Here is a 26,629-nt window from a genome sequence, read left to right on the forward strand (position 1 = left end):
AAACAATAAGAGTATTCCCATCTGACACCAAATTCACAACAAACAAATCATTAGAGCAGCAATCCAAACAAGAGTTCCTCTTTGTCTCCAACTTTAGAACGTTACAATTTCTGGTTTGGACTCAATCGTAATAATAACTACCTTTAAATGACTTTGACCTGTGAGCAAGTAAGAAGCCAGAGGTGGTCATTTGAAGTTAATTTAATAGCAGTCATGAGAGTCTAGCTGCTCCATGTCTTTCATCCCCAGCACATGAAGACAAATATCCCAAACCTTTGAACCAGAAAACAATCACCCACTGGGGACTTTATCAACCAATTAATCTCCTTTACCACCGGATTTCATCTTTAACAGACACCAAACCTTCATTCTGTTCAATTACTCAGAGACTAGAACTGGAGAAAGCGAAGGCAGAAAAATTAATTTGACACATGGCAACAAGGCAGCACAATTTAATAAAGTACAAAATACAATACTGAAATCAAAACGCCTGCAATGTCTCCACTGACAAAAGGCTGCAGTGTTTTCTTGAACTTTAAAGAACAGATGTAAAAGACATTTAATACTCAAGATACTTAATTACTAAATCCAGGGTTCATACACACATAAATTCAATGACTTTTTCAAGCACTACATTATCACTTTTAAGCATAAAAAAAACATTTGATTTTCAAATATTTTTTCATTAAAAGTAAATAAATATGCTAAATGTCTCCCCTTTGAGTGAAGGGGTACTTTTCACCCTCTTTTAGGCATAATTGTATAAAATCATCAAAAAAAAATATTTGAGTGTCATAGAACCATCCAGAAAAAAAAGCACAAAGAAATGATGCCAGCTGGAATTTAGGTTTCATTTTCAGTTTTCAGCGGAGCTATTGTATAGGTGCATCATTCAGTACATTTACATGCAGTTTGGTCAAGCTACGGTTATAGCTCTATTAGGCCATTAAACTGGACTACTGTCCTTGTCCCAGCATACAAGCACCGGGGGAGAATTGATTTAATGAGGGAAGTATATCCGACTCCACCAAGGCAGGGGGAGATGTGTCCTTTTTTGGCTAGTTGCAATAAACCTATATTATTTAAACAGTCTACGATATAGACAGAATCACAAATATAGCTGTTTATTTACAGCATTATGTGGTTCATTTGAATTTCAAGGACTTTTTCAGCAATTTGACAAAAAGGGTTTTTTTAAAGGTATTCCAGGTCTCTATTTTCTACCCACAAAATTCAAGCACTTCAAGCCGCTGTAAATCAAGCTTTCAATTCATACAAACAAATAATTACAACATAGGCGTGTTAGGTTGCCACCTCTGAAGCATTTTTTCAAACAAAAAATATGAAGAAACAATGCAGGGAGCATTTAAATATGTGCATGTAAATGTGAATGTTTGAGGCCATAGTATGTGTTTTTATCCCTGTGTGTGTGTGTGTGTGTGTGTGTGTGTGTGTGTGTGTGTATATGTGTGACAGACAGAGACAAAGAGGGTCCATGTCCCAGATTACAAGTTTAATGTGAGCTTGTCTGTTTCTCAACATGCCTCCATTTATAATCTTCAAGTCAGACAGAGGAGCCTTTCAAAGTGCCATTAAATAGCCAAACTGCCCTGTGACACTGCGTCACCTTTGACCCCTCCGTTGGGGGGTAATATTGACTTTACAGCTATCAATATTTGACCGGGGGACCCAGAGGACCAACTTGATTTAACTGATCTGATGAGCTGTCCTGTCTCTGATCTATATGGAAATCCTCCACAGACCGAAGCAAACTACCACACAGGGGCTCACGTGTGGAGGCACATACGGTACGTAAGAAACCCATAATCACACACGTGCACACAAGCAGTCAATTACCTATTAAAGACAGCTCAATACTTGAAGAGAAACCAAGTTAAATTCCATTAAGTTTGGCTCTCATTGTGTTACTTTATCCTATAACTATAAGAGCGAAAGCCTATTTCACAGTTAAATAACCAAAGCCATCATATACTGTAACTTAGTTGGATTATAACTGTGCAAAAGATTTTCAGACAACAAAATTGCCTAATCAATTATGTTTCATTGATCTTTTTAAGCAGTCTGAGGGGTCTGATAAGGCTAACAGGCTGATTTCACTACCTTGTGTCAAACCTTCTATTTTAGCTAATTACAGGTATGATTACCATCTTGAACAGTTAGTTACAGTGCAACATCAGGCGTTTATGTATTATCTATTCGTGTAGTCTTTTGAGGACAATAAAAGCAACTCCTTTTGTTGTCTATGTACAGGCGGTCGGGAGATTTAACAACATAGATTTACAACAGAAAAGTACTTGGGTCTACTTTTATCAGTCTTTTAATAGCAGCTGGAGGTTGATAATTAAAGGACGGTGGACAAGTGGACAGGGAGGTTTGGAGTATATTGAGCCAAACAGAGAGTATTTAAGGCTAAGTTCTGTATTTTTCAGCCTGGTCTTCTACATGTCTTTTTGTCTGAATGGCTAAAGGTAACAACATTTTTTTATATTAGTCCAGGATTGACAGAGTGCACCAGGCTGCACTGCAAACACTGGGGCAATGTGGGCGCCGTCAATCCACTAAAAGTGCTTGTTTTTGCTATCGACAGGCTCAGATTGTAATTCTATGTTTCTGAAAACATTGTAGGAGGGATTCCTAAAGATAGACCTTTTTGTTAACGAGTAAGATGCTTTTTGTTTAACCAGAGATGACTGCCCAAATTGGCTATCGCCACCAAACTCCATTCAAATAAACAGTAATTTTATCATTGTATATCACACTACATTCACAGTCAACAGAAACAAAATACAACTCACAAAAGTTGTCTTGGTTCACTTTTGCTGGCTTGACACACACTAAAATTGTGGTTTATTTAAATGGAATCTGGTGGAATTGGCAACGGTGATTTCAGAGCAAAGCAAAAAGGATCCTACTTTTAAACAAAAAGGTCTATCTCTGTATGGATCCTTTCCATGTTTTAGACCCTTACAATAACAATCAGAGCCTGTCAGAGGCAAAAACAAGCACTTTTTGTGAATGCACACTGACAATATAAGCATTCCTTTAAGAGTTAGCAGCCTGTCGTGCTCAATACTGGACCAGTTGGACAATTTGTTATTTAACTTTAAATTTAACTTTAAAATTTAATTTTATTTAACTTCCTTTTTCAGATATCAACTGCTCCACAGAGGAAAGAGGAATGGTTTGCATACAGTTATGAAACAGGAGTCGATTGTGCAAATATATCTTTTTAAATAAACTAGGTAAACTTATTCTCCTGTTAGTGGCAGAGATAACTGACAGACAGAAAGCCTGCTGGTTTGAAGAGCTTTTATTGCTCTGAATAAGTCTTTATTAAGTCAATACAATCCTGAGTGCTTTACCAACTAGCCCCTGTGAATACCCTACAGTACATTTTAAAGTTTGATTCCTGAATGTGTTTTTTTTCTGTTCAGTAGCTGCATGGATAAGTGTGTCTGTATTCTGTGTCACTGACCATCTTCTTTGCAGGCTGAAGCACATTATTCATTGATAAGTTGCCCTTCTGCTCTTTGTGCTTGTGTCTGTCGGGTGGGTGTGCTTCCTTCAATATAAAACCTTTATCTAAAGGTCAGTCCTTAAATCTTCAGACATGCCCACTCATGTCTGCAGAACAAACACACCCAGACACACAGAGACATAAACTCAGCGTGTCATGAGCACACACACAAATGTGCACATTCCTGTATGCATTTAAAGGCATACCAAGTATTATCTGACATAAATTTACCTGCCAAGTGACATTTTTCAACAAACCAAGCAGTAGTAATAAAGTAGTATCTGAATACCGTATGCAAAGGGTACATTATAATGCACAAGCCCTGCTTTTTCTCTGTAATGGCAACTTGTCCTCACAGTATTTTAAGTGACCACCTGACTGCCTATATGTATTCCTGTCATGAAAAGCTTCTACCTTCAATCTTTTTGCTCTCCATTTTCTCTTTTGACCTTTGCATTTGTTCACAATTGATGCTCAATTTGCTGGCATTTAGAGCCAAAATGAGTTTTGCAGTAACCCTTGGTGACCCAGTCAGTGAGCAATTGGATCATTTGGTAGCTGTCACTCTCGCCAGATTGAGGTAAGTCTAGCTAATTTTGAGAAGTACAGTGTATATCATTTCATTAATTCACGTTCTTCACTTAAGACACAGGCAAAGAAAAAAATTGCCAGTTATATCTAAATTGGTCAATGGCGCTCCCATGTTCTTGTGTGAGTCATTCCCACACATATGTAGGACAGACATCCTCCTTGCAATTACTTGATCATATTTTTGAACAGTATTATTTTAAAGAATGTAACACACAATAGTAGCTGAGGTTACATCATGGATATTTCTTCAGTCCGATTTCAACTTCACTGTTAACATGGCCAGGAAACAAAGTGATCCTATAAGATGTGTTTACATGCCCCAAAGCATTTAATCAGAATATAAGCAAGCATTGACTTGAGCAATGTGCTTACACCTGCTGTATATAACAGAACATTGCTTTGTCTTAGCACTGCTGTGTGTATGTGTGTGTGTATGTGTGTGTCTGTGTGTGTGTGACAGAGAGTTATAGAGAGGGGGAAGAGGAGGTGGAAGGTGGACTATTGCAAGCAGTGCTTCTGAATTGAATTGGATTGAATTATTAATGATTCAGAACGCCGCGGGTCGGGCCTCATCACTGGATGCAAAGCAAGTGCTTCACTGCAGTTGACAGTTCCAAATAACTGTCAAAATTGATCTCAGCTGTTACCTTTTCTCGTCAGACTTCCAATTTAATACTTGAAGCAAGGGTTGAAGACTGCGCTGAGAACACTGGCGTCGATTACCATGGCAACACATAAAGCTTTGAAGCAATGGGGTCAGCCCCCGGCAGTAATAATTTCCAATTGAACGGATGTTCTGAGGTTTACAGCACTCCTCTCAACCATATCGATGTGATTACATGATGTATTTTTATTCAAAATGGGCTATTATCCTGACAACTAGTGGAATACTATGGTCCATGTAAACGCACCTAGTGAGACAGCAATGTTTTCTCGTAGCATCTGAAGTCTTTAATTTAACATCTTGATTTAACATCTAGACTATGTATATTTTTTATAGACAGAAGTTAATAAAAGAGGAGCAAAAACATTATTAATTTACGTCAGTGAAGCCTCCAAATTGCATCAATGGTGACGCCATTGTTGACGGCAACTAATAACTACAGACATCAGGCTGGTACACACTTGCACACATACATAAAAAAACTGTCATTGAAATAACACACAGTGGGTGCATGCACAGGTTTCAGACATACAAGAGAAGGGATGTGTTAAATACCTGAGCCTCTCTTGGAGACCACCTTTAAACTCTTGGACAGCGTGACGTACAGCAGGATCAGCAGAGGGCTGGGAGGTCTCATCTTCCCCCCGTCCTCACAGCCTGGAGGAGGAGACACGGGTAGAGAGAAGGAGGGATGGCAGCAGAGAGAGAAAGAGAGTGATCAGTCAGTGCTTATACACAAGATCAAGTACCTCCTTGTTGCTACTAGACAACAGTAAGTGTCAGCGTGGAGGGATGTTCTGTAACGGCCCAAACACTACAGCAAGCAAGCACACACACTGCAAATATTTGCAAGCCCACACACACTAATACACAGCTGGACACTCACATCATAGCATTTTGCACATTCCCCTGGGGGTCTTTCTTGTAATGATTTCCTCTCATGATTGCAATTGAGACGAGTTATCATAGCAGGGATATATTTCATGAGAAACCATTCCCTAAGATGCTGACGAATCAATAAAGAAATAATTACATGTGTAAGAAACAGCACTTTAAGTCGCCAGCTTCATTAAAAACATTGGAGACCTTGAAAGAAATTTCAAATTATCACCTTGTGACTCGTGGAGATGCTGCAAGTATCCCACCCATATCCCTTATCGACCCATATATCATATTAATTGATGGAGGTGACTCGTTCTCCACTTCTCATCTTCTCTGAGTAAATGACATAATCTAACATGTAGTAATTACCCTCTAATAGCCAGCTCCTGAAATAGCGCCAGTGCTGCTGTATAAATTTGATGTTTAATAAAAAAAAAAGAATACACTCATCAAAGTAACAGTTTATTAGTTTTAGTGCTAGCCGATGGCAATATCTTTCAAATTCAACCATCATCTAACAGACAAAACAAGCCACAAATCAAAAGTAGAAAGAGAAGTTAATAAAAGTGTAAAACGTTCAACATTTTGGGAAAATCTCTCATTCATGTACTTACAAAGACTTAGATGAGAAGATTGATACCACTCTCATGTCTCTACATTAAAGCTACAGACTGAAGCTGGTCAGCTAAGCAGCAGCGTCTGAGGCTGTAAACTGAAGCCAGTGCCAGAGTGCCAAAAACTTCACTTCCTCAAAGGGAGTCCCTGTAGACTCGCGTTTTAATACTCAACTATAGAAGAACAGGTTAAGAGCCTCTTACAAAAAACGGTCCTGGTCTCTAAAGCTAATTTTCCCTATTCATTTAGATTCAGGGGATGATACCAGTCATTCAAGCACCTAGAATTCAGTACTAGTACCCAACAGTACCTTTAGTAGTACAGTACTAACCAATAGAGTGGCCGACGAAGTGACGGACAGAGCGACTAGCTTCACAAGCTTTGTAGTGCTTCCAGTTCCTTTCTTAAGTTGAACCCAGCAGCACAGCCGGCCTCGGAGCTCCATGGATTAACTGCCAGGTTTTGGGGAGCTTCACTTTTGTCTAAACCCAGCTCACCCTGATGTACTCCCATGTACCCACATTTGGCATGGATGGATTTAACCTGAACTGGTACCAATCAGAGGTTTGAGGCCTCAAAATCGTATCCCACAAACCAAGGGGTGATGTAAGCACAAAGACTGGACACAGAAAGAAACTGCTAGCCTGGTTCTGCTTGAAGGTGACAAAATCCACCTACCAGCACCTCTAAAGCCAAAAAATTAACACTATTTCATGGTATGGGCGAGTAAATTCCTGGAGTATCTACTGGTTGCTTGGTTCAGTTTGTACAGACTAAGCAAACCAGATATATCCTAGCATGTTCATTAGTGAGCTTCAAAGGTCCTGATAGGCACCTGGCTTGATGTTTCCCCCCTTTTTCCAGTCTTTGCGCTAAGCTAAGTTTGCTGGCTTTGGTCAGCAGGTTCATATTTACAGTACTGATGTGTGTGTGGTATCCATCTCATCAACTAACTCTTGGCAAGAAGGCGAAGGAGCATTTCTCTCAATATGTTGAACTTTTACATTTAATTGGACCCATTGCTTTGTTTCATTGTTTCAACTGAGTGGAAAAGCTCTCACTCCACTGAATCTGCCAGTCTGAGAAGTGTGTCAGAGGTACCAGACGACCAAACAGAATAAGGTGATAGGAGGAGAAGAGCAGATCCATGTTTCTGTGCAGTGTAACTATAAGAAAGGAAGAGTACAACACACAGCAAATTAACCCGATGAGCCAGAAAGGAGAAGACGAGGCGCCCTGGCCTTTAGAGACAGAGACTAACAGCGCAGAGAGCAGGAGCCAGGAGGGACCCTGGAGTCTGCGGCAAGTCACGTGCACTCCAGATTAGCATAGCTAATGAAAGGAGCCTCTCTCAGTGTGTGTTTACACGATACTCGCAAGGCCCGCTCTGAAAAGAAGCCTTTCTCTCCTCCTCGATCGCATTCTACTTGGAAACAACGTTCCAGTCGATAAACACCGCTCTGCCAATAACATTCTGGCAAATGCCACAGCTGAAGGATTGGCTCCTCTTTGCTCGGCTAAAAGGCCTTTAAAAACACTTGCCGATAAGCCGGTCGGGTCTAATTGTGTGTTTGAAGCTGCAGCAGTAACCCCACGCTCGGTTTATCGCTTTGTGTGCACATATATCACCAACCAGAAACACTTGAGAGGTCCAAATCCTAAAGAGGTCAGTTCAGAGTTCAACTCAATTCAGATAAGAGACCTTAATCTGAAACCCCACAATATCTCTTTTTAAACACAAAAACATCCCATGACTGTTGCTGCAGTACTGTCCCACTAAAGTAACAGGACTAACTTAATAGAGAGGCTTGAAGCTACCAAATACACAATGACCAGTAAAAAATTTAAAAAATCAAGAAACATGGAAGAGTTTCACTGAGACCATAATCACACAAACACAAGCAGAGGAGAGAGAAAGACACAGCTGACATCACCATTGTGGCTGCATGATATTGAGCTCTTCACTGCTGCTAACTGAAAAACAGCAGTGCATGTTGTTCCTGGCTCCTTGTAAAACTCCTGAACTCTAGCACAGCTTTCCTAATGTAACTATAACAGTACCTGCCAAATGCTCTCTCACGTCAAGATAGTAATTTGCTGACTGATTGCCCACGTCAAAATTGTTAATCATAACATGTTATTCATTTTTGTATTCAGTGCTAAAGCATTGTTCTACTCAAATAAAGTTAAAATAAACACCCAATTTGAGTTTGTTCCGTGTAGTTCGACAGCCTGGTCTAACTCCCTGTGCATCAGAATTGAGCGGTATCACGGTATTACTGTATACCAGGGTATTTAGAAATCCTGAAGGTATGTTCTTCAATACTGTCATAAATACAAGTGCTCCTGGTTCTATTACACTCATTGTATGTAGTGCACAGCATGCACCACCAGAGCTCTACTGATGGAACAGGCAGCTGAGCTGAAAGACACCACGGCACCTAGTGGTGAGGGATAAGTAACAGGACTGTAAACAGCCGACGGCCAGCAATGGCAGAGAGAGACCGTGGGGTATAACGGCATATTTTTTACAATCAACTTAGTGAATTAAGAATATATTTCTGCCAAACCGCTGCTGGTGATTGTTAGAAGAGCAGAGCTTAACTACAGTAGCAAGAGTAACCAAGATGGTTTGGGTGGGTTGTATTTTGTTTCTGTTGAGTCTGAATGAAGTATTTTATTATGAGGTAATGAGGCAATTATGCCTCATCAGTCTTGTGCGCCCAAGAAAAAGTTGAATTAAAAAAAACACCAGTTGTATTTCTCTGTTTAAAAAGAAAAATATCTGTGAGAATATTACTTTTTTTCACATTTTGTGGGTTTCTATTGTGTAGTGCGCTCGCTATTGGGTGACGGAGGGGTTGTTAACACTGCATACCATCATATACTGTGTAACCTAGTGAAATTTCAGGAAGGTATGAACTATAACATACTGCCCAGGCATAAAAAACCACTGGTCAAAGACCGTTAACATAGACTATGGACATTGCACCCTTATTCTGTATCAGATGCACAAGGCTTTCAACCAACTTCAATGCAAATCAATCCACTTCATAAACCGATGTTAAGAGAAACAGACATAGTATTAAGAGCACAAATTTCCGCTGAGAAAGGGGGGAGTGGAGGTGGAGGTGAACAGGTCACATGACTTTGACCCAGGAGACCATGTTTGTGTCCAATGTGAAACTTTAAGTCAGTGTTTAACTGTTTTGTTATGTCAGTCATTAGTAACTGGAGTTGACTGACATGACTAACATCAACCACAATCCTTTCCTAACATTAACCAGGAAGTTTTGTTGCCAAAACCAAACCGCTGACCCCTTCTGCGTCAACGCAAAAGGCTTCTGCTCAAGTGTGAAATTATGACAAGTACGGGTAAGATCCTGCTTAGATTTGGGTTTCCAACTTGGTACTTGTACGGGTCTCAAGAGTATCGAGTGCATAGGTACTACTAAGTATCAATTTACGTTATATCCATCTACGCCAAAAAACCTGAAAGCTCATCTGTGTGAGACCACCTGGTTTAGATAAGAGGAGAATGTGTCTCAAAATCCTCTAAAGCCTGGAAGCCAGTCACTGAGCTCTGAGGTCAGCAACAGAGCTTGGTGAAGCCCCTGTGTTCAACTTTAGACAAGAGGTGGAAACACCCCACAGCCTGAAATCCAGCCATGAAGCCCCGTGGCTGCTCTGTTGGCAAAAATGTTGGCTGCTCCATCGGCTTCCCAGGGTGCCAAAACTATCGCTGAGCTGCCGATCTGTTGCTATAGTTTTGTACTGGTTTGTGTGGTATTGTTTAAAATGTGGCATCCACCCCAAGTCATACTGCGTTTTATCTGTTGTGAGTTTCATAAAAAAAAATCATTTTAAATTCAGATTTCATTTTTGGGCATCGATTTAAGGTGCAGAACATACTGTATAACTGCTCCAGTTTGATTCTAGACAGGAGCCATGGTTGCATGCATCCCTACTGTTTTCTGTTTATATCTATACTTTAGCCTGTCCAAAAATGCCACAAAAGATCACTTCACTCCAAGCTCCTGATAAGTTGATTTACCTAACATAACTGAGTGATTGGCAGGTTGTGTTTCTTTAGCTGCAGAATGAGAGCTGCCCCCTGTCACAGCCTGATTCAATAGAACAATACCATTGCACTCCTCTGTGTCCCAATCATGTCATGCCTTTACAGGCTCAGTCGTCTTTGGGTCCTGCCAGCCATGACATCACCGGCCTGCCTTCCTCACACACAGAGGCGCATTGTGCGCCTCCATAATGACCCCCCAGAAACACCCAATGCACCTCAACTCCCCTCATCTCTCCACTCCTCCTCAGTTGTCCCCACAAGTAAGTCAAACCTGCTGCACAAAAGCACTTAAAAACCCAACTTCTAAGCATTAAAACCACGACTCTCCAGAAAAACACTGCTCGTTGATGTGTGAGAGAAGGTATTAACACACATTAAACACCAGTCTGTAGACTCTGTAAAGCAGCAGGATTCCTGTAAAGGATGTAGCTGTTAAGAATTTGCAATTGCTAATCGGAGAGTGAAGCTGTTTTTTTAGACACGCATCACATGGCTCTCAAAGGTTTTCTCATCGTTTCATCATGCACAAAGGGAGTATACACTGAGTTTAAATATCATACCAGTAAATTCTCAGGTTCCTCCAAAAGGCCACGAAGCCTTGCTAACTAGTGAATTTATTTAAGCTATATAAGAGAAATCTTTTATTTTAAATCTTTGTGTGTTTGACTCATCTGACACTCATCCTTGTTTATGGTATAAGATCCTAGAAATATCCTAAAATTCTCAAAATGTCGCAAAACTCTAGAAATGTCCTAAAATCCAAGAAACTTCCTAAAAACCTAGAAATGTCCTAAAATCCTAGAAAAGTCCAAAAATCATAGAAATGTCCTGAAATCCAGAAACATATATGGGGCTGCTGCAACCGGCCCATGTCCTCCTGTCATGCAGCAAAAGTGTCCTCAAGCACAGCAAGTTGTGTATCCCTTATCCACTTAGTCATCATATCTACATTACTGATGATTATTCATAGAAAGCTCTCATGGTATTTTGTGAAGGCACCGATTGCAGGCTTTCCCAACATCTGCCGCCAAATATTGATCTTATATTTTTGGAGCTGGATGTTCATTATCAGCGCTATTGGAATATATATATCAGTCAGCTTTCGATTGCACCACATTCTCTGAGCACAGAGTTTACTCTGGGCCAAGACGGAGCAGCAGGGTGCTAGGCACAGTGAAAATAAAACTCAACTGTTCATTGTGCTGGGTCAAAAAACTCGCCTTTTCAGCAGCTGCTCCTCTTATCCATCAATCTGATCAATTATTCACCCCATGACAAAACTCCTCAAACCCCTGCAGAGGGCTCATGACGAGTCAAGCCAGTTTATGGACCCGCAAAAACGTTCAAATTTAGAGAGGGACAAAGAGTTAAGGAACACACACACACACACACAAGATAAAACAGCCATCCACCCTGCAGCAGTCAGCTCCCGCCACACATTTATTCTAATTCTGTGGGAAACACTGAATCATCAACCCTGCAATATCATCACAATATCAATATCAAGGTGTTTGGTCAAAAATATCGTGATATTTGATTTTCTCCGTGTTGCACAGATATTTTTAAAAGTCCTGCACAGCAGTCAGAAGTAACACAGATTCATCTTCTTATTGTAATACGACATTCTGGCATTGCTCGTACTGTTAAATAGAGCCAAGCTGTTTTCTCTGAGGCGTCAGGAGCAGGTGTGTTTGAGGAGGCACACACAGAGGCATGGCGTGATATCCACGCTTCAGCGATGCATGAAGCATGCACACATCATCACACACAGTAGCACACATGCCGTTTGCCTGCTGCTTTTTTTAACCAGAAAATGAGGGGCATGGCCCAGCACTGGCTGCTGACTCGCCCCTGACAAAGGAGCAGAGGAATTTACTGTCTGTTGCCATTGTTATGGGACTGCATCTCCCAGGGTAGCTGTATCTCCTCCTATCTTCCCTTAATGTTTCCCAAATTCAATTATCGCCTCACGCTATTTGTTGCTAGCACACTCCCTCTGCTGTGTGCATGTGGTGCGTGTCTATGTGGCTCTGTGTACGTTAACTCACATATTCCACTTTTGTTATCTCTCGGGACCAAGCAGGACACACACATTCACAGTCTACAAGCAGAACCTAAAAACACACTTTCATTTCGAGCTCTGTTACTGCTGCTGTAGTATGGCAGTTGTGCCATCTTAAGACAGAGAAGGAAACCTCCGCCATCTTGGCACAGCAAGCTGTGGATGATTGATCATGTGATTTAGGGATTTAATCCAATTTGAAGGCAGCCTGCGCTGTGGTCTTAGGTAAAGTACATCTTCATAGCATTTACTGGAGGTGGCTCTGTGCCCCGACAAGACCAGAAATGCAGACGGTGAAAATGCGATTCTGAAAATAATTCATCTGAAACATGTTGTTGTTTCCTTAGAGTCATCATACTACATCTGGTTCAAAAATTAAACATTATGCCATCTAGTGTTTTTACTGTGATACAGAAAGTAGATTACTACAAGTAAAACTGTGTTTTTCTTAAGAACTGACAGAGATGGGCACAAATGCATGAAGAGGTATCTTTGTACAAATTACAAATATTAAAAACATGCAAAATATATTCTATACTGATAGTATTGTATTATTAGGCATTCAGTATCCTCAATATTGGACTGACCTTTACTCTCCACATTAAAAAACATGAGCTTTCCCACATCATAGAATCAATCAATCGGGATATGTTGGAGGTGGGAGGCTGCAAATTTAGGGTACACGTTGGGTGATTTCTATCAATCAAATGTCTCATTTCCACTCCATGGTTTGGCTCGACTCAACTCAGTTTTGGTACCAGGCCCTAGGCATGGACGGTATCACAGTATTACAATATATCAGGGTATGTAGAAATCCCGAAGGTGTGATTTTAAATGTCGTCCAAAACACGAACCCTCAACTTTCTACTAACTTCTGAAAACTGAGGAGGCTTTATTGAGGATCTTTGGTATGCAGTGCACATCACGTGCCCTGTAGACGATGCACGGGGCACATTGCATGCGTGATCAGTGCGCTCACACTGGTAGCAATTGTTGTTGTTTTGCTGCTGCAGAGCTGCCAACTATTATAACTACTGTATTTCAACAACTAGAAGCACATACTCTGACAACAGAAATGCTGTCAGAGGACTTCTATTTTGAAACATGAATGGTTGAATAAAACAGATAATTTCCTCATGTTTTAAATATCTCGAGCTTTACAAAAAAACATTTAAAAAGAGCAATTATATGAAAATATTTTAAATATCTTGAAAACACAAACACAAGCACTTTGAGTAATTAGTTACAAATCAAATCTTGTTTTGTCCAGCAAAATACAAATCACAAAAAACTCAAAAGTACTTGAATACTGCTCATTTATGAGAGCTAATTAATAAAAACCTGCCTAATTATTCACTTTTGAAAAGGTTATAAAATAGTGTTTTCATAGTCACTTAATGGAAAAATAAAGGCCTGGTCTGTTTATTCAATAAAATGGGAGGTTCATTAAGACAGAAGAGAAAACCGGAGGGTCTGTGCTTCAAACATCTCTGCTGGGTTACAGCGAGGCCACAGAACTTAAGAGTGTACAAGGAATTAAACTTTCTCTCACGCACACATTACAAAACCAGTAGTGGTTTTTGATCAATATTGTATGAGTAATAACTGCTGAATACTACATGAGAATTCAGCAGGTGGAAAAAATATCCCCTTAAGATGCATTCAGATCATTACCCTTGTGTCATGAGATGAGATTATATATATATATATATATATATATATATATATATGGTAGATGTATACCATCCTCCATTCTAGAAACACTACATTATTTACTGCCTTCAGCAGCCTGTGCTCAGCTTCAAAGCAGAGGTCTTCAAGTTTCTGAGGCCAAGGACCCCTTCACTCAAAGAGAGACGGAGCAGGGACCCCCTACTACATGGACTGTATGAATCTTAGTTGCACTTGAAATAACTTTCAAAATAATTTCTGGGTCCTCTATAATTTGTGCTTGCCTGTAGCTGTCAAGTCAGCAGCAGTTGTAGCATAGCTATGTGCAATAGCATCACCTTTTGAACTTTCGCCAGTGGTTCCTGAAGTAGACCGTATGTCAGAATCTCTTGCGTGAAAAATTTGCAAGAATGTCTGCAGACTTGAAATAATCAGGGTCTCCTACACATTCTTTTGTACGTGGCAGCCCGCCACGATCAAAACATACACTGCCACATGCTGGTTTTATACTTTGGAGCTGGACCGCTCAGTTGGAGTGCTACTGGAACGTAGCCTCATTGTGCCATACTGTCAGAGTGCAGACTGTGCTCTGTGCACAAAATAACAGCCGAACATCAGACATAGGGAAACTAAAACATGATCATGAATGGTCCAAAAGTTTGCGTTCACTCGCCTCAACTCTCCTCTCTCCCATCAATCTGATCTGATTAGCTCTGACTGAGTTGATAGATCAGTTAAATTTCTGCTAAAGAAAAAAAAGATCTTATGAGAATTCTGCCTGATCTGTGGACCCACAAAAATGCTTGAATTTAGGGAATTTATAAGAGGGGACACAGAATGATAAGAAAGGGATGTTTTAAGAGTATGTAAATATTATAACGTGGTGTATTAATTGTTGTTTTTTAATTAATAGCCTTTATCTATGCTAATTATATGCTGGATTAGTGTTAGTAAATTTTCAGACAGACTTCAATTTTTAGCATATTTTAAATTTTCAAACAATAATTTGACAGCACCCCTGTAGTAAATCTGAGGACCACCTGTTAAAGACCAGAGACTGTCTAACTAATGGACGTAGCTACGGTGACAACACCCATTGGTTTATGGACTGCCACTTAGAAGCCTAGACTGCGACCATTAGCGATGACTCACAAACAGCCTGCCACTCAAGAGGCCCCACCCTTAAATGTGCATATCTTCGAGCCTTAATTAGATGTAAACAGGTGAGTTATTAAAAAAACAAAAAACAAAACAAAAATGTACAGTTTAAGTGTTCAAATTAGCTAGACCAAAACAGTTTTTTTTACCAGGCTGTAAACATGTTTATTTCTGCTGTAGAATTGGATATTTTAACATGGAGGTCTATGGGGATTTACTTGGTTATGGAGCCAGCCTCAAGTGGCCATTTGATGAACTACAGTTTTTGGCACTTCCACATAGGCCTTATTTTTCAGCCTCTGAGACTGCCGTTTGCTGAAAACCCGTGCTTTAAAGGATACTCTGCATATATGTATAAACTGACTGATAATATGGAGCCAGTTCACCACTGAAGTCGAAAACAGCAATTAAAGGAGATAATCAGAATTATTAATCAAAAGTGAAAGTAAGTTTGTGTACAGATGCAACACTTTCAGATTCCCTGTTCTTCTCTCTCCATCTGTAGTTTCAACTATGCCAACATCAAATGTGACACTAACATGCAGAGCGGCCAGAAACAAAGACAAAGAAGACTACTATAAGCACACACACACACACACACACACACACACACACACACACACACACACACACACACACACACACGAGAGTGAGTCAGAGGTGTTTCTGTGTGTCACTGTGTCAAAGAGATTCATGCTGGGATGCTAGTAAATGGCACAGAGCACTGCAACTATGCTTACTGCATTGTCTACCTGTTCCTTCATCTGTGCCATGTGGCATGTGTGTGTGTCTCTGCTGTTTGCCAGATGTGTCACAGCGTGAGTCAGGTCCCATGAGTATTATTCTGCAGCCGTAATGTGAATCACTGCCTGAGAATAAAAAATAAGCTTGGTGGTAGGCTGAGTGAGCATTCGTTAAAACGCATTTGACCGCTTTTGACCATGGGCAGCCCTCGTTAATCTCCAGAGGCCGGCCATAGGTGGTTAGAGTTAACGAGCAAGGTGCGGTGAGCTATGCCCGGCCTCAGTCCCAACATGCATCTCTTCACTGAGTGAGATTAATTACCGCACGTTTCCGAGCCAATCCGAATCTCCGCTGTTCTCCCGGCCACAGTCGTACACAACAGATACTGTACATGCTCTTTAAGAGCACATTGGAACACAAAATGCAACGCTGCGTGCATGATTAATTAAAAGAGCTTCAAGGCAAACTAAAGCCATTTGCACATGATTGGTCAAGAGCAGAGCTGTGGGTTGTTGCAAGAGAGTTCAGACACATTCCACCAGCAGAGAAACATTTTCCTCCAGTGGTTGTTGATTGCTTTCAGCCATATCCCCCCGATGCCCAGGCCCATTGTCAGCTGTCCAAGGATGACTGGCTGCAGAGACACTCTCATGCTTCCAGTCAATGCCGCCTTTGATGGAGAGCAGGGGCCAACACTCTCCTCACCCATTTAGTGTACACACCCCGCTGGGAGCAGCCACAACACTGACACACGGAAAGACTAAAAATACTGTCAAACATGAGCACATACACAGAAACACAGACGCTCAGGTGAGCTCAGCATAAAGCATGTTGTGACGTTCAAACGTTTGCCCTTTACATTATATTTAACATCATTCTCACTCTTAGCCCCTCAGTTTAAGGCTGCTATGCATATTTGTATTCAGTAATAGTGTATGTTGATCACATGTTACATATGTTCTGATTTCACTGTTGATATAATAGTATTTTGCAGGGATGGGGGAAAAAAATGATACAGCTTAGTATCATAATTTTGTATTTATGCATGGATGACAAGTATTGATTTTTACATTTTTATAAATTATTAATGTTACAAATAGAAATGAGACTTTTGGTAGCCTACTACAGCAATAAAATCAATCGGTTTTTTTTGTTCAGTCTACTTGATACAATTTGCTGTAACAAAAATGACTGAAGTAAGATGTGTAGACTGAAAACTTTCTTTCAAGATTAAATCGACGTAGACAAAGGTTGCCTTTGGGGACATAATTAACGGTTGGAAAAAAGTAAATAATTGCAATTTCTGTTATTGCAATACTAAGCCCATTGCAACAAGCATACAATTGGAATAATATTGTATTATGATGACTTAAGTATCGTGATTAATTGTATCAAGGCCCCCGTGGTGATTCCCATTCATAGTATTATGTATGATTAAATAGTGAAATATAGTTGAACTCTGCTATGGTTATACTATGTTTAGCATTATTCTTTCCTTGTGTGCTACAATACAGGTACAAATAAAGCATTTTGCATTATTATTACTGACTGGTTAGTGCACAAAAGTATAAAGAAACAGATACAGAAACAGCTGAGCATTTGTCCCAGTAATTACATTATAAAATACAATAACTGTGATGCTCTAAACGGGTAACAAAAAAGTATTGCCAAAGCACAATAAAATGTAAATGCGTAATACAAAATAGAACATCAGGTTGGTAATGGACCAGTCTGAGATGTCGCTTTAGTTTAGATAAAATGCACCTGCTTGGATTGAAATAATCCTCCAGTTGTCAAATTAACCTGATGCTTTCTCTGTCTTCTGTATTTATGAGTGTACTGATTTAAGTAGCAAGAAAACTGGATCAATTAAGTGAAACACAAGTCAAAATCAAGACTTGCAGATTAGGTGGCCTTGTAACTGCATTAAGCACTCTAAATAGTGTGCAATATAAGGGAGGTGCTAGAGGCGGTACAATGGCCTCTTCCCTATTTCTCACCCTCTACATCCAGCCCCCTTGCTCGGACCAAATCCACCTTCAAACTCAAGCTTTATGTTGATCTCAACTACACATCTCTTAAGTTTTGAGACTGCATCTTACAAAGTTGCAACTTTGATTTGTCCAAAACAGACAGATGCACATAAATACAAGTGGCAAAATACCCAAGACCACTTCTGTGGTAGTTCCGCTACAATTTGTGTCAACAGCACCACATTTTGCCATGATGACACACACACACTCTCACAGACTCACAAAGTGAAAATAACACCAGCTGTTGCAACACTGTCACGGCCTATAATAATGAAGTTGCCTATACAGTAGTTATCCCTATAGTGTTATTATCTGTCCTAGTAGAAGTGCTATATACACCACATGCATATATATGCTGCACATTCCTATTTCTCTGCCCATCTCTATTCTCCCACAACACATGTGGGAGGACTGAGGTCAGTCTTTACCATGAAAAGTGCTGCCCTTTTGTAGTGAATCATGTAGCCAAGCAACAGAGCTGGCATCTGCTAAATTGTATCCTCTCATCATCTTAAGTAAATCAAAATACCACCAAATGGTTATTGATTGGTTTAAATAGCCTAGATTCTGATTTTATCAGGCGTAGAACATAATGCCCTTCATTTGCCAAATTGCAGTCTGATATTGACAGCTGCTATTAGAGGGCATCCAAGTGTTCAGTACAAATGCCAACACGGTTTTCTAAATGCATGACTGTTGTCTTCTGCAACAAGAGATCACATATATCCAACTCAGACAGTCTTAAAGAGGAAACTTTTAAATTTGTTTCCAAAAATTTAACGTTTTTGTATTTGAACTACTGGTGCACGTGTCCTTCCTGCACCTCAGTGCTCCTACTGCATGTGCTCCTACTGTATTTGCTCTGCAGCGTCACATTGCTTTTGCTCTCATGCAACCACACACCCGCTCACTAACAGTAGGCATGGGCGGTATAACGGTATTAATGTATACCAGAGTATTTAGAAATCCAGACAGTGTGATTTTAAATACTGTAAAAAACCCAACAAAAAACGGACTGTTATCTTTCTATTAACTTCACACTTGAGAGGTTGTATTGAGACTCAGTTTCTCTACATGTGCTGCAGCTGAGCAGTGCTGCTCAAGCAATCAGTGTAGCTGCTCTAATCTGCTAACGTGGACGATGAAATCAAAAACAACAGGTTGCACAATACCAAAGTCTCAGTTTGGGTAAAAGAGAAACATGAATTCAGAAGGTGTATGGTTCTTGTTCTCTGTTTCATGAGGAAAATGGGCGTAAGAATATTACTTTTTGTTGATATCTCATGAATGCATTGTGTATTGCATAAGTAGAGTGAAAGTGGCAAGACAAGGCAGCCTGCAGAGCAAAGCGAACTCGCTGGTTGGCTGTGTGTGGAGGGGGCACTGATACTGTCCTATTCCATATACCCCGGTGAAATTCAGGAAGGCACGAAAAAGTAGATACCATCCAAACCTAACTAACAGACTGTGAGATGTTGCAGGATAATGTCAGCGTGACAGTCGTTTCCAAAATTAAGCTACTGTTTCTTCATGAACACTTATTTAGAAACTGTAAGCCTGAGGGGAAACGTGGGGTCCTGAGGAACCCTGTAAGACCTTCATCTGCTTAGTGTGGTCACCACATATTGTGCTGCTGTCTAGGTTAAACTATAGCAGGAGTCGCAGAAGCTTTCCTGAAACCGTTCAATCCTAGAAAGAGAAAGAGGACTGTGATTGGCTTTGCACGCTTGAGCTGCCTGACAGATATACAGCTGCTATAGAGGAGCAGAGTCCCCTGATGAAGAATCAGCAGCCGCTGTTTACAGTAGAACCACAGTGCCATATGTTGCAGAATGCACAAAAAACTATGGCAGGGATGAAAAAGTGAAAGGTGGCATGCGGTATATAGCTTGAAAAAAAAAAAAGCCCATACATTTGCTTTATTTCTCTCCTATCTCGCCTGCGGCTGTGAAATGTGCTGGATGTGCCTATATTAGTGGTGTGTGGAGAGGCACTGCGGTCCATCCTCTCACACTGACAGGGATTTCTTAAAACAAAGCTCCCTGAAGACAGGAAATGCTGGCCTGAGCGGTTTTCAGCCGGAATGTGCATTTACGCCTTGGTATCCATGACAGAGTCTATCCTATTGTCTAGAGGAGCCATTGTGGTGGCAATGGAGCCTAAATGAGGCCAATAATGGTTCTCTGCTCAGTCCCCAGAGTCTTGCCTGTTTAAAAATCGATTCTCTGCTTGACTAGGGACAGGCTGGGAATAGAGAGAACTAGAAGAAATGGAGAGGAAAGTGGTGGAAAGAAGGAGGAGCCCATGAAAGGTTACAGAAGATGAGAAAGATACCACGAGTAAAAATCCAGCCACATATTCAATTAATCAATGTGTTTGTGTGTCAGTGAGTCATAACATTATTATTCTTTGTTTATATCACTAGAGCAGTGCCCGATCAAAATGTGGCCGATTGCTTGGGTTCAAGTATTGCTGCTTTTTTTCAGAACCACTCATTTAAACATTTTCATCACACTCAAAGCAGCGCTATCTTGGGAATATATGCATCATTTACTAACAGCTAGCTATTTGGGACCAGGCTATTTCCTGGGAATAAAAGCAGTTTTCCTGAAAGTTGCATCACTGATGCTTGAAATGTTTGAGTTTGGGTCTCTAACCGACTCAGAGTTAAATCAGTGAAATTAGATTTGGCTTTTTGATACGAATATATGAATATTTGACTGTTCATTCCTGTTTTTCCACATAGAGTTTGAGAGTCTGAAGAGGGTTTGCTGGAACATTCAAGGCAACAGCAACGTTCACAAAACAAGCCAAGTCAGCCCTCCGAGCTTAAGTGTGCTAACTACACTACCAACTGATCAGCTAATCTGGTTGCTAACATCCGGCAATATCAAACACTCTATCTTTGGTGTCTCTCTAATATCCAACGTTTTTGCGGGTCCATCAATGCAGCGCAGCAGGCGAAGTTCTTTTTATCTCCTTCGCAGTTGAATGGGGCTCGTGGTGTGTGGATAATTGATCTGTTGTTACAGTCACAGCTGATCAGATCAGATAGATAGATAGAGGTACTGGAGATTTTTGTAAGTGTGAGACAGTTTTTGGCCCAGCAGAATGAACGGTTCATTTTCACTTTTAATGTGCCTGACGTTGTGTAGCTACTGAGCTATAAATAAACCAACAGGGTTTTAATACGGCTCTTAATTAACAGTCCAGCTCCATTGAGACTATGGCAGGACAAATTAGACTATGGTGGCCCACCGTAGTCTTGGCTATTAATGGGAAACACTGTGTATATATATATATATATATATATATATATATATATATATATATATATATATATATATATATATATATATATATGTATACACACGAAACTACTTGACTTAAAACAAAACACCTATCAAGTGTAAAGTCGTTCCAATGAACACTTGTTGAGAAAATTTAGGAATAAACAGGTAGACAGAGACTCATTCCATTTTAGTTAAATGTTAATTTTACGTCATGTGGGTTAATATGTTTGCAAGTTTTTTGTTGACTTGCTTTTTAAAGTAAACATTCAAATCACTTCATTATGTAAATCCTCATTAAAACAATTTTCTTTAACTGTATAAGGTCATGTGGGTTGCATATATATGTTAACTTTATCCACCAACAGATAAAGATTGAGTTACCTGTATTTTCATTATTGTAAAACTCACACAGCACTTATTCCGACATTTTTTACACTGACAGATGCTCTCAGCTTATTTGTACCAAACAGTTGCCAATCAGACCAGCACCCTGTATGTATATCACTGTTTGTTGTCTGGCTGATGTTGTTTATTTCTATTGCGTAACTATTTGCCTTTTGACAGAAGCTATATCCTTATGTTTGTTTGGCTTTGCTCTCTTTGTTCAGCTATGATTTTTGGCACTGCTTGATGAGAGCTTCAACTGGAGTACGTGACAGTATTTCAGCGCAATAAACCTTATGCTGTTGAAAAAAGGTGCCCAGTTTAAGTCAGAGTTATGAAAAATGCACTTTCAGTTCTGTGGATTGCAGCATCTTGGGTTGGGTTTTATGTTCCCTGTTTGGTTTACGACTAACAGCACAAAGATGCTAAAGTAACAACAGAGAATATAAATTATTTGTTAAAGAAATTTAATTGAAGAGAAAAGCAATGAAGCAGAATTTGGGATGTTACCTTGTGTCTCACCAAAGCCCTCAAAATGCTTCTGAGTGTGTAGATTAATATAAACCAGTAACTTAAACTTTATGTACCAAAACTTTATGATAATTCTGATGAAACTTGGCATCTATGGACTGCTGGTGATGGATAATAAAATAAAATTAAAAAGAAAAATCTCACTGTTTTGGAGAAAATGAGCCAAAGGAGTTTCATAAAACTAATTGCAAAAAATATCTTAAGTCATGCACTTAACACCGTGGAGATGTGTTTTATAAAACATCAGCATAAATTTGAACAACTTCAAAATTATACCTCGACTTGTATCATATCCACATCAACTTCTGCTTGACCAAAAAATAACAATAACTGTCTCTATCCATGCCAGAAACTGAAGCACGCATCACAAATAAACAGCATGGCAACTTACCAAAGAGAGGGTAAACCTGTCACAGACTCGCAGTGAAGAGGAAAAGTCTTCTCTCCTACTTTACAGCCTAAAATGACCTCAAGATGCTGTCAGTTTTGGCAGAGAAAGATATATGGGCTTCATGAGCAACGGGACCAATGTGAGCAACTTGTGGGTGGTGCTGAACAATAGCTACAGCCAACCAAGAGCCCCAAACACACATAAAGAGAGCAACAGAAGGTGTGTGAGGGCCTTATTAAACCAATGAGGTCTTATTGAGCGGATGGCAGCACACACTCGCTGGGGACGAGGGGGGCGGATGTAGGAAGTATGGGGAATCAGAGAATGTTTTATTCAACATGCGCTCAGCTCCTTATCTGTTGCTCATTTTTACACCACCCCTCCACCCCGTCTCACTTCAGCTCTCCTGTGTGTGAACTGCACTCCTTAAACACGTCTCAGTGACCTTCAACTGTCTCCTGTGTCTCCGACACGCTCACCTGTTTGTCTCAACCCGACCCTCGTGTACACTCTACTGTTTGACACAATGGGGCTCCAAACTCGATCTCCAAATAAGGTACCACTGAGGACACAGATACGCTAGAACACACAATGCACACCTATAGATTTCTTCTCTCCTTGCACTGATGTTGTACAGACAAAAACTTGCAGGGAAAGTGCAGGTATGGTATGTGTTGAACTCTAGTTCTCTGTGGCATAAAAATATTTGCTAATTTAAAGTGTAAAGAGACAACTTTTCAACTTTCCCTCCACTAGTGTTTCCATGTGTTATTGTTGTTGGTGCCTCTGTTACAAAGACAGCAAGATCCAGTGTTTCCCCCACACTGATTTATTTGTTGTGGCCTGCCACGATTAAAACATCTGCTGCCACAATCTCTGGGCACAGACAAAGCAGCAGAATGCCAAATGCAGTGAAAATTAAACTTAACCATAAAGTTTGCATCCTTTCACCTCTGCAGCATTTTCTCTCAAAGATTGATGTGTTCTGATCAGCTGTGATCAGATCGACTGATCAATTATGCACCAAACTTCACAAACTGCTGCTGAGTAAAAAAAAAAATCCCATGTAGAGTTCCACCTGCGCTACAACCACAGAACTGCAAAACTCTGAATTTAGAGAAACAGAATAAAACAAAGGACTAGGTGTCGAACCGATATGAGATCAATAACCATTATTTGGAACCAATATGCATTTAAAACAAAAATTAAAATCTTTCTGTCAATAAATAGAATTTGAAATATAACAAACTCCAACACAAAGCTTTGTTTAAAAGCCTTTTGCAAAACTGATTAAACATTCAAATTCAACATAACATACAGCAAGTTCCCAGCAACTTGTTTTTTATAAAGTCAATTAAAAAAATTTAAATAAATAAATAAATAAATAAAATAGCTCCGCGAGGTTTTTCGAACTAGAAGTTCCTCCCGTGCTGACTCTTTCTTTGCTCTTTTTAATTAGCTGATTTTATCAGTGATAACTAAAATAAAATACCAATACAGATAATTGGCAAAATACCAAATATTGGTCCCAATAATTGGCCAGACTGATAATCTGTAGACCCCTACAAAGGACACACATGCAAAAAAATGGAAATGGAAAATGGAAATTTTACCGACCCCCTCCAGACAGAATTGCATGGTGAAACTGATGCTTATAGGGAACCAGAATAAAGAATAAACTTTCTACACTGAATGTCTGCAGACAGCTACAATAAATCAGATGCATGTGGCTCCATTCATAGTACAACTGAGGGCTGGGAGTTGAGCCTACTGTCCTCCTCCTGCCAACATCGGGTGAAACTGAAGACAGAAAAAACCACAGGGTCCAAAGCGAATGTCAGTTGAAATACCTAACCTAAAACTAACTTCACCATGGTGCAGCAGCTGCATTCAGCTTGACTGCAGTATTTTGGAATTCACTGTAGTGTGGAAGAAGAAATGTGAGCATGCACAGTTGGCACACTTGCTATGTGTACAGTCTGAGTGGTCGTTAAAAATGGATTGCAGAAGGATGTCCGCATAGAGGTCCAAGCAGACCCTTGTGGTCATGGGTGGATGAAAACATTTAAGTCAGGCAGAACAAAGTGACCTATGCAGACATGCAGACGTGGAAACTATTATCTCGCCTTAAACATAGATGGTGTCATTATTCTATTGCATTGCGCAGACATTTACTTCATTATTTTAAAGTGAAGCAGAACTATTTCTACTTAAAAGTACAATAAAAAGTTCAATTATACTTCACTTTGCCTTAATTTGCTTGACTTAATAAGTTATTAATGTACATGCAACAAGGTTACTATTAAATCGATGTGAAGATATCTGATACATAATTTCTTTGTTCTTCAGATTTACACAAAAAAATGTTTAAAAGGACGCAACCAAATCTATCTGATTTATTTCCATCATATTTCCATCATATTGTTTTGGCTGTTGTAAAACTTTAATATCTACCATCCATTTTGGCTGTTGATTCAAAAATTCTATTTAAAATCCCAGATGCACACACACTCAAACATACACAACACACACACTTAGTAGCATTGATTGTTCTCCAACCATTGCTGTATCCATTCTACAGTGCAGCTGCTGTGGGTCTGAGAGAGGGGAAAAGGCCCCGCGGGGAGCAGTCCAGTTATCTCAGATGGAATCTTATTACAGGATTTATGTGAACAGAAACAGAACTGTAAGACAGTGAATCTGTGTGTCTGTGTGTGCGTGTGTGAATCCCTGCTGCGAGGTTATCCAAGGTTTTGTCAGTGGAGTATGGAAACGGTTTTGTCGATTGCTATCCTGGCCTGTGAATAGCCACAGCTCTTCACAGGCCATGTGTTCAGTTTCTTTTGTGTGGCATATTATAATTAGGTACATTATACTGCCATATAGCTGTCATATGATAGCAAAGCGCTGCGAAGAGAGCCAGAAATGAGGAGGCACACAGGGGGGAGACTGGGTAAAAGTCCAGTCAGCTTGCTTTCTATTTTTTTTTTCTAACACCCTGCAAGGCCTGGGCAGGCTGATCTGCACTGGTGTGTGGATGGAGGGAGAAAAGACGGATGGAGGAGGGGGAGGAGGAGAAGAGGCAGCAGGAGAGAGAGAGAGGGAGAGGGGGGAGACATGGCAGGGGCTGCAGGACTAGGAGAAGTGCCAGATCACTGCTGGAGCCAAGAACAGGACTGACTGGGCCTGTGTGTCACATCAGTGTGCACAGGCATATAGACACACAGGCAAACACACACACAAGCATATGCAGGATGAACAGACACATAGATGTCACTGACCTTCGATAAACACACTGCAATGTCACAGCACTAACAAACTGAGGCACCAACACTTAGCAATCATTGTAAAGATCCACCATTATATGCACTTAAAAAGCAATTTGCGGTGTGTTTGTTTAGTGAGCCCTCCGACTCGAAGAATTTCAGCTTTCAGCTCGTCCTCTAACAAGGAGGACGTCTGCTCCCGTGTGAACTCGATTGGACGAGCGTTTAAAGACTTTTAACAGTTGGCTGCGACTCCGGTTCCCTACTCATTACTGACCGACGCCGCTAATAGCCAGCATCCTGTACGCAATGTGAGCCTACATCAGAGACGGCTGTTCCACACAGTGCAATGTTTATGGCAGTCCATACTCCCCGGGGACTCATTGCACCATAACACAGACCGCTGCAGCTGACAAAATAACAGGGCAGAGTGTTCTAGCTTTAGGAAACAGTAGGAACACCTCTCGTTCTCTCTTTGCCTCTTACTGCTTCGCTCTCTCTCTCCCTCTCCCTCCCCAATTCTCGCATGACCTCGTCTGTGTTTTTGTCGTTCCTCCTTTATAGCTCAGAGTTGGGGCCATCTGAATAGATTTCAGAGACAGGTTGACAAGCCAAGAAACAGAAAATTGAGATAAAGTCCCTCCCCTCATCCTGTCTCTCTTTTGTGGTCCGGTCCACCGAGAGATCACGGCTTACAATTTCACTGTTGTGAGCAAATCTGATCT

The 26,629-nt window shown here is 40.4% G+C and overlaps 1 protein-coding gene across 5 annotated transcripts in view; it reads right to left on the minus strand.

The window, feature by feature from the left end:
- il1rapl1a (interleukin 1 receptor accessory protein-like 1a) overlaps window positions 1-26,629 on the minus strand; it is a 255,917-nt gene that overhangs the window by 202,776 nt on the left and 26,512 nt on the right. For all 5 annotated transcript variants that reach the window (XM_088083416.1, XM_088083414.1, XM_088083415.1 and 2 more), the window contains exon 2: window positions 5,349-5,450. In XM_088083416.1, the coding sequence (XP_087939542.1) occupies window positions 5,349-5,450 (102 nt within the window). The remainder of the gene's footprint in view (window positions 1-5,348; window positions 5,451-26,629) is intronic.

Source organism: Plectropomus leopardus, chromosome 10, assembly GCF_026936395.1.
Source record: "Plectropomus leopardus strain MGB_pleo_1.0 chromosome 10, ASM2693639v1, whole genome shotgun sequence".
NCBI lineage: Eukaryota > Metazoa > Chordata > Actinopteri > Perciformes > Serranidae > Plectropomus > Plectropomus leopardus.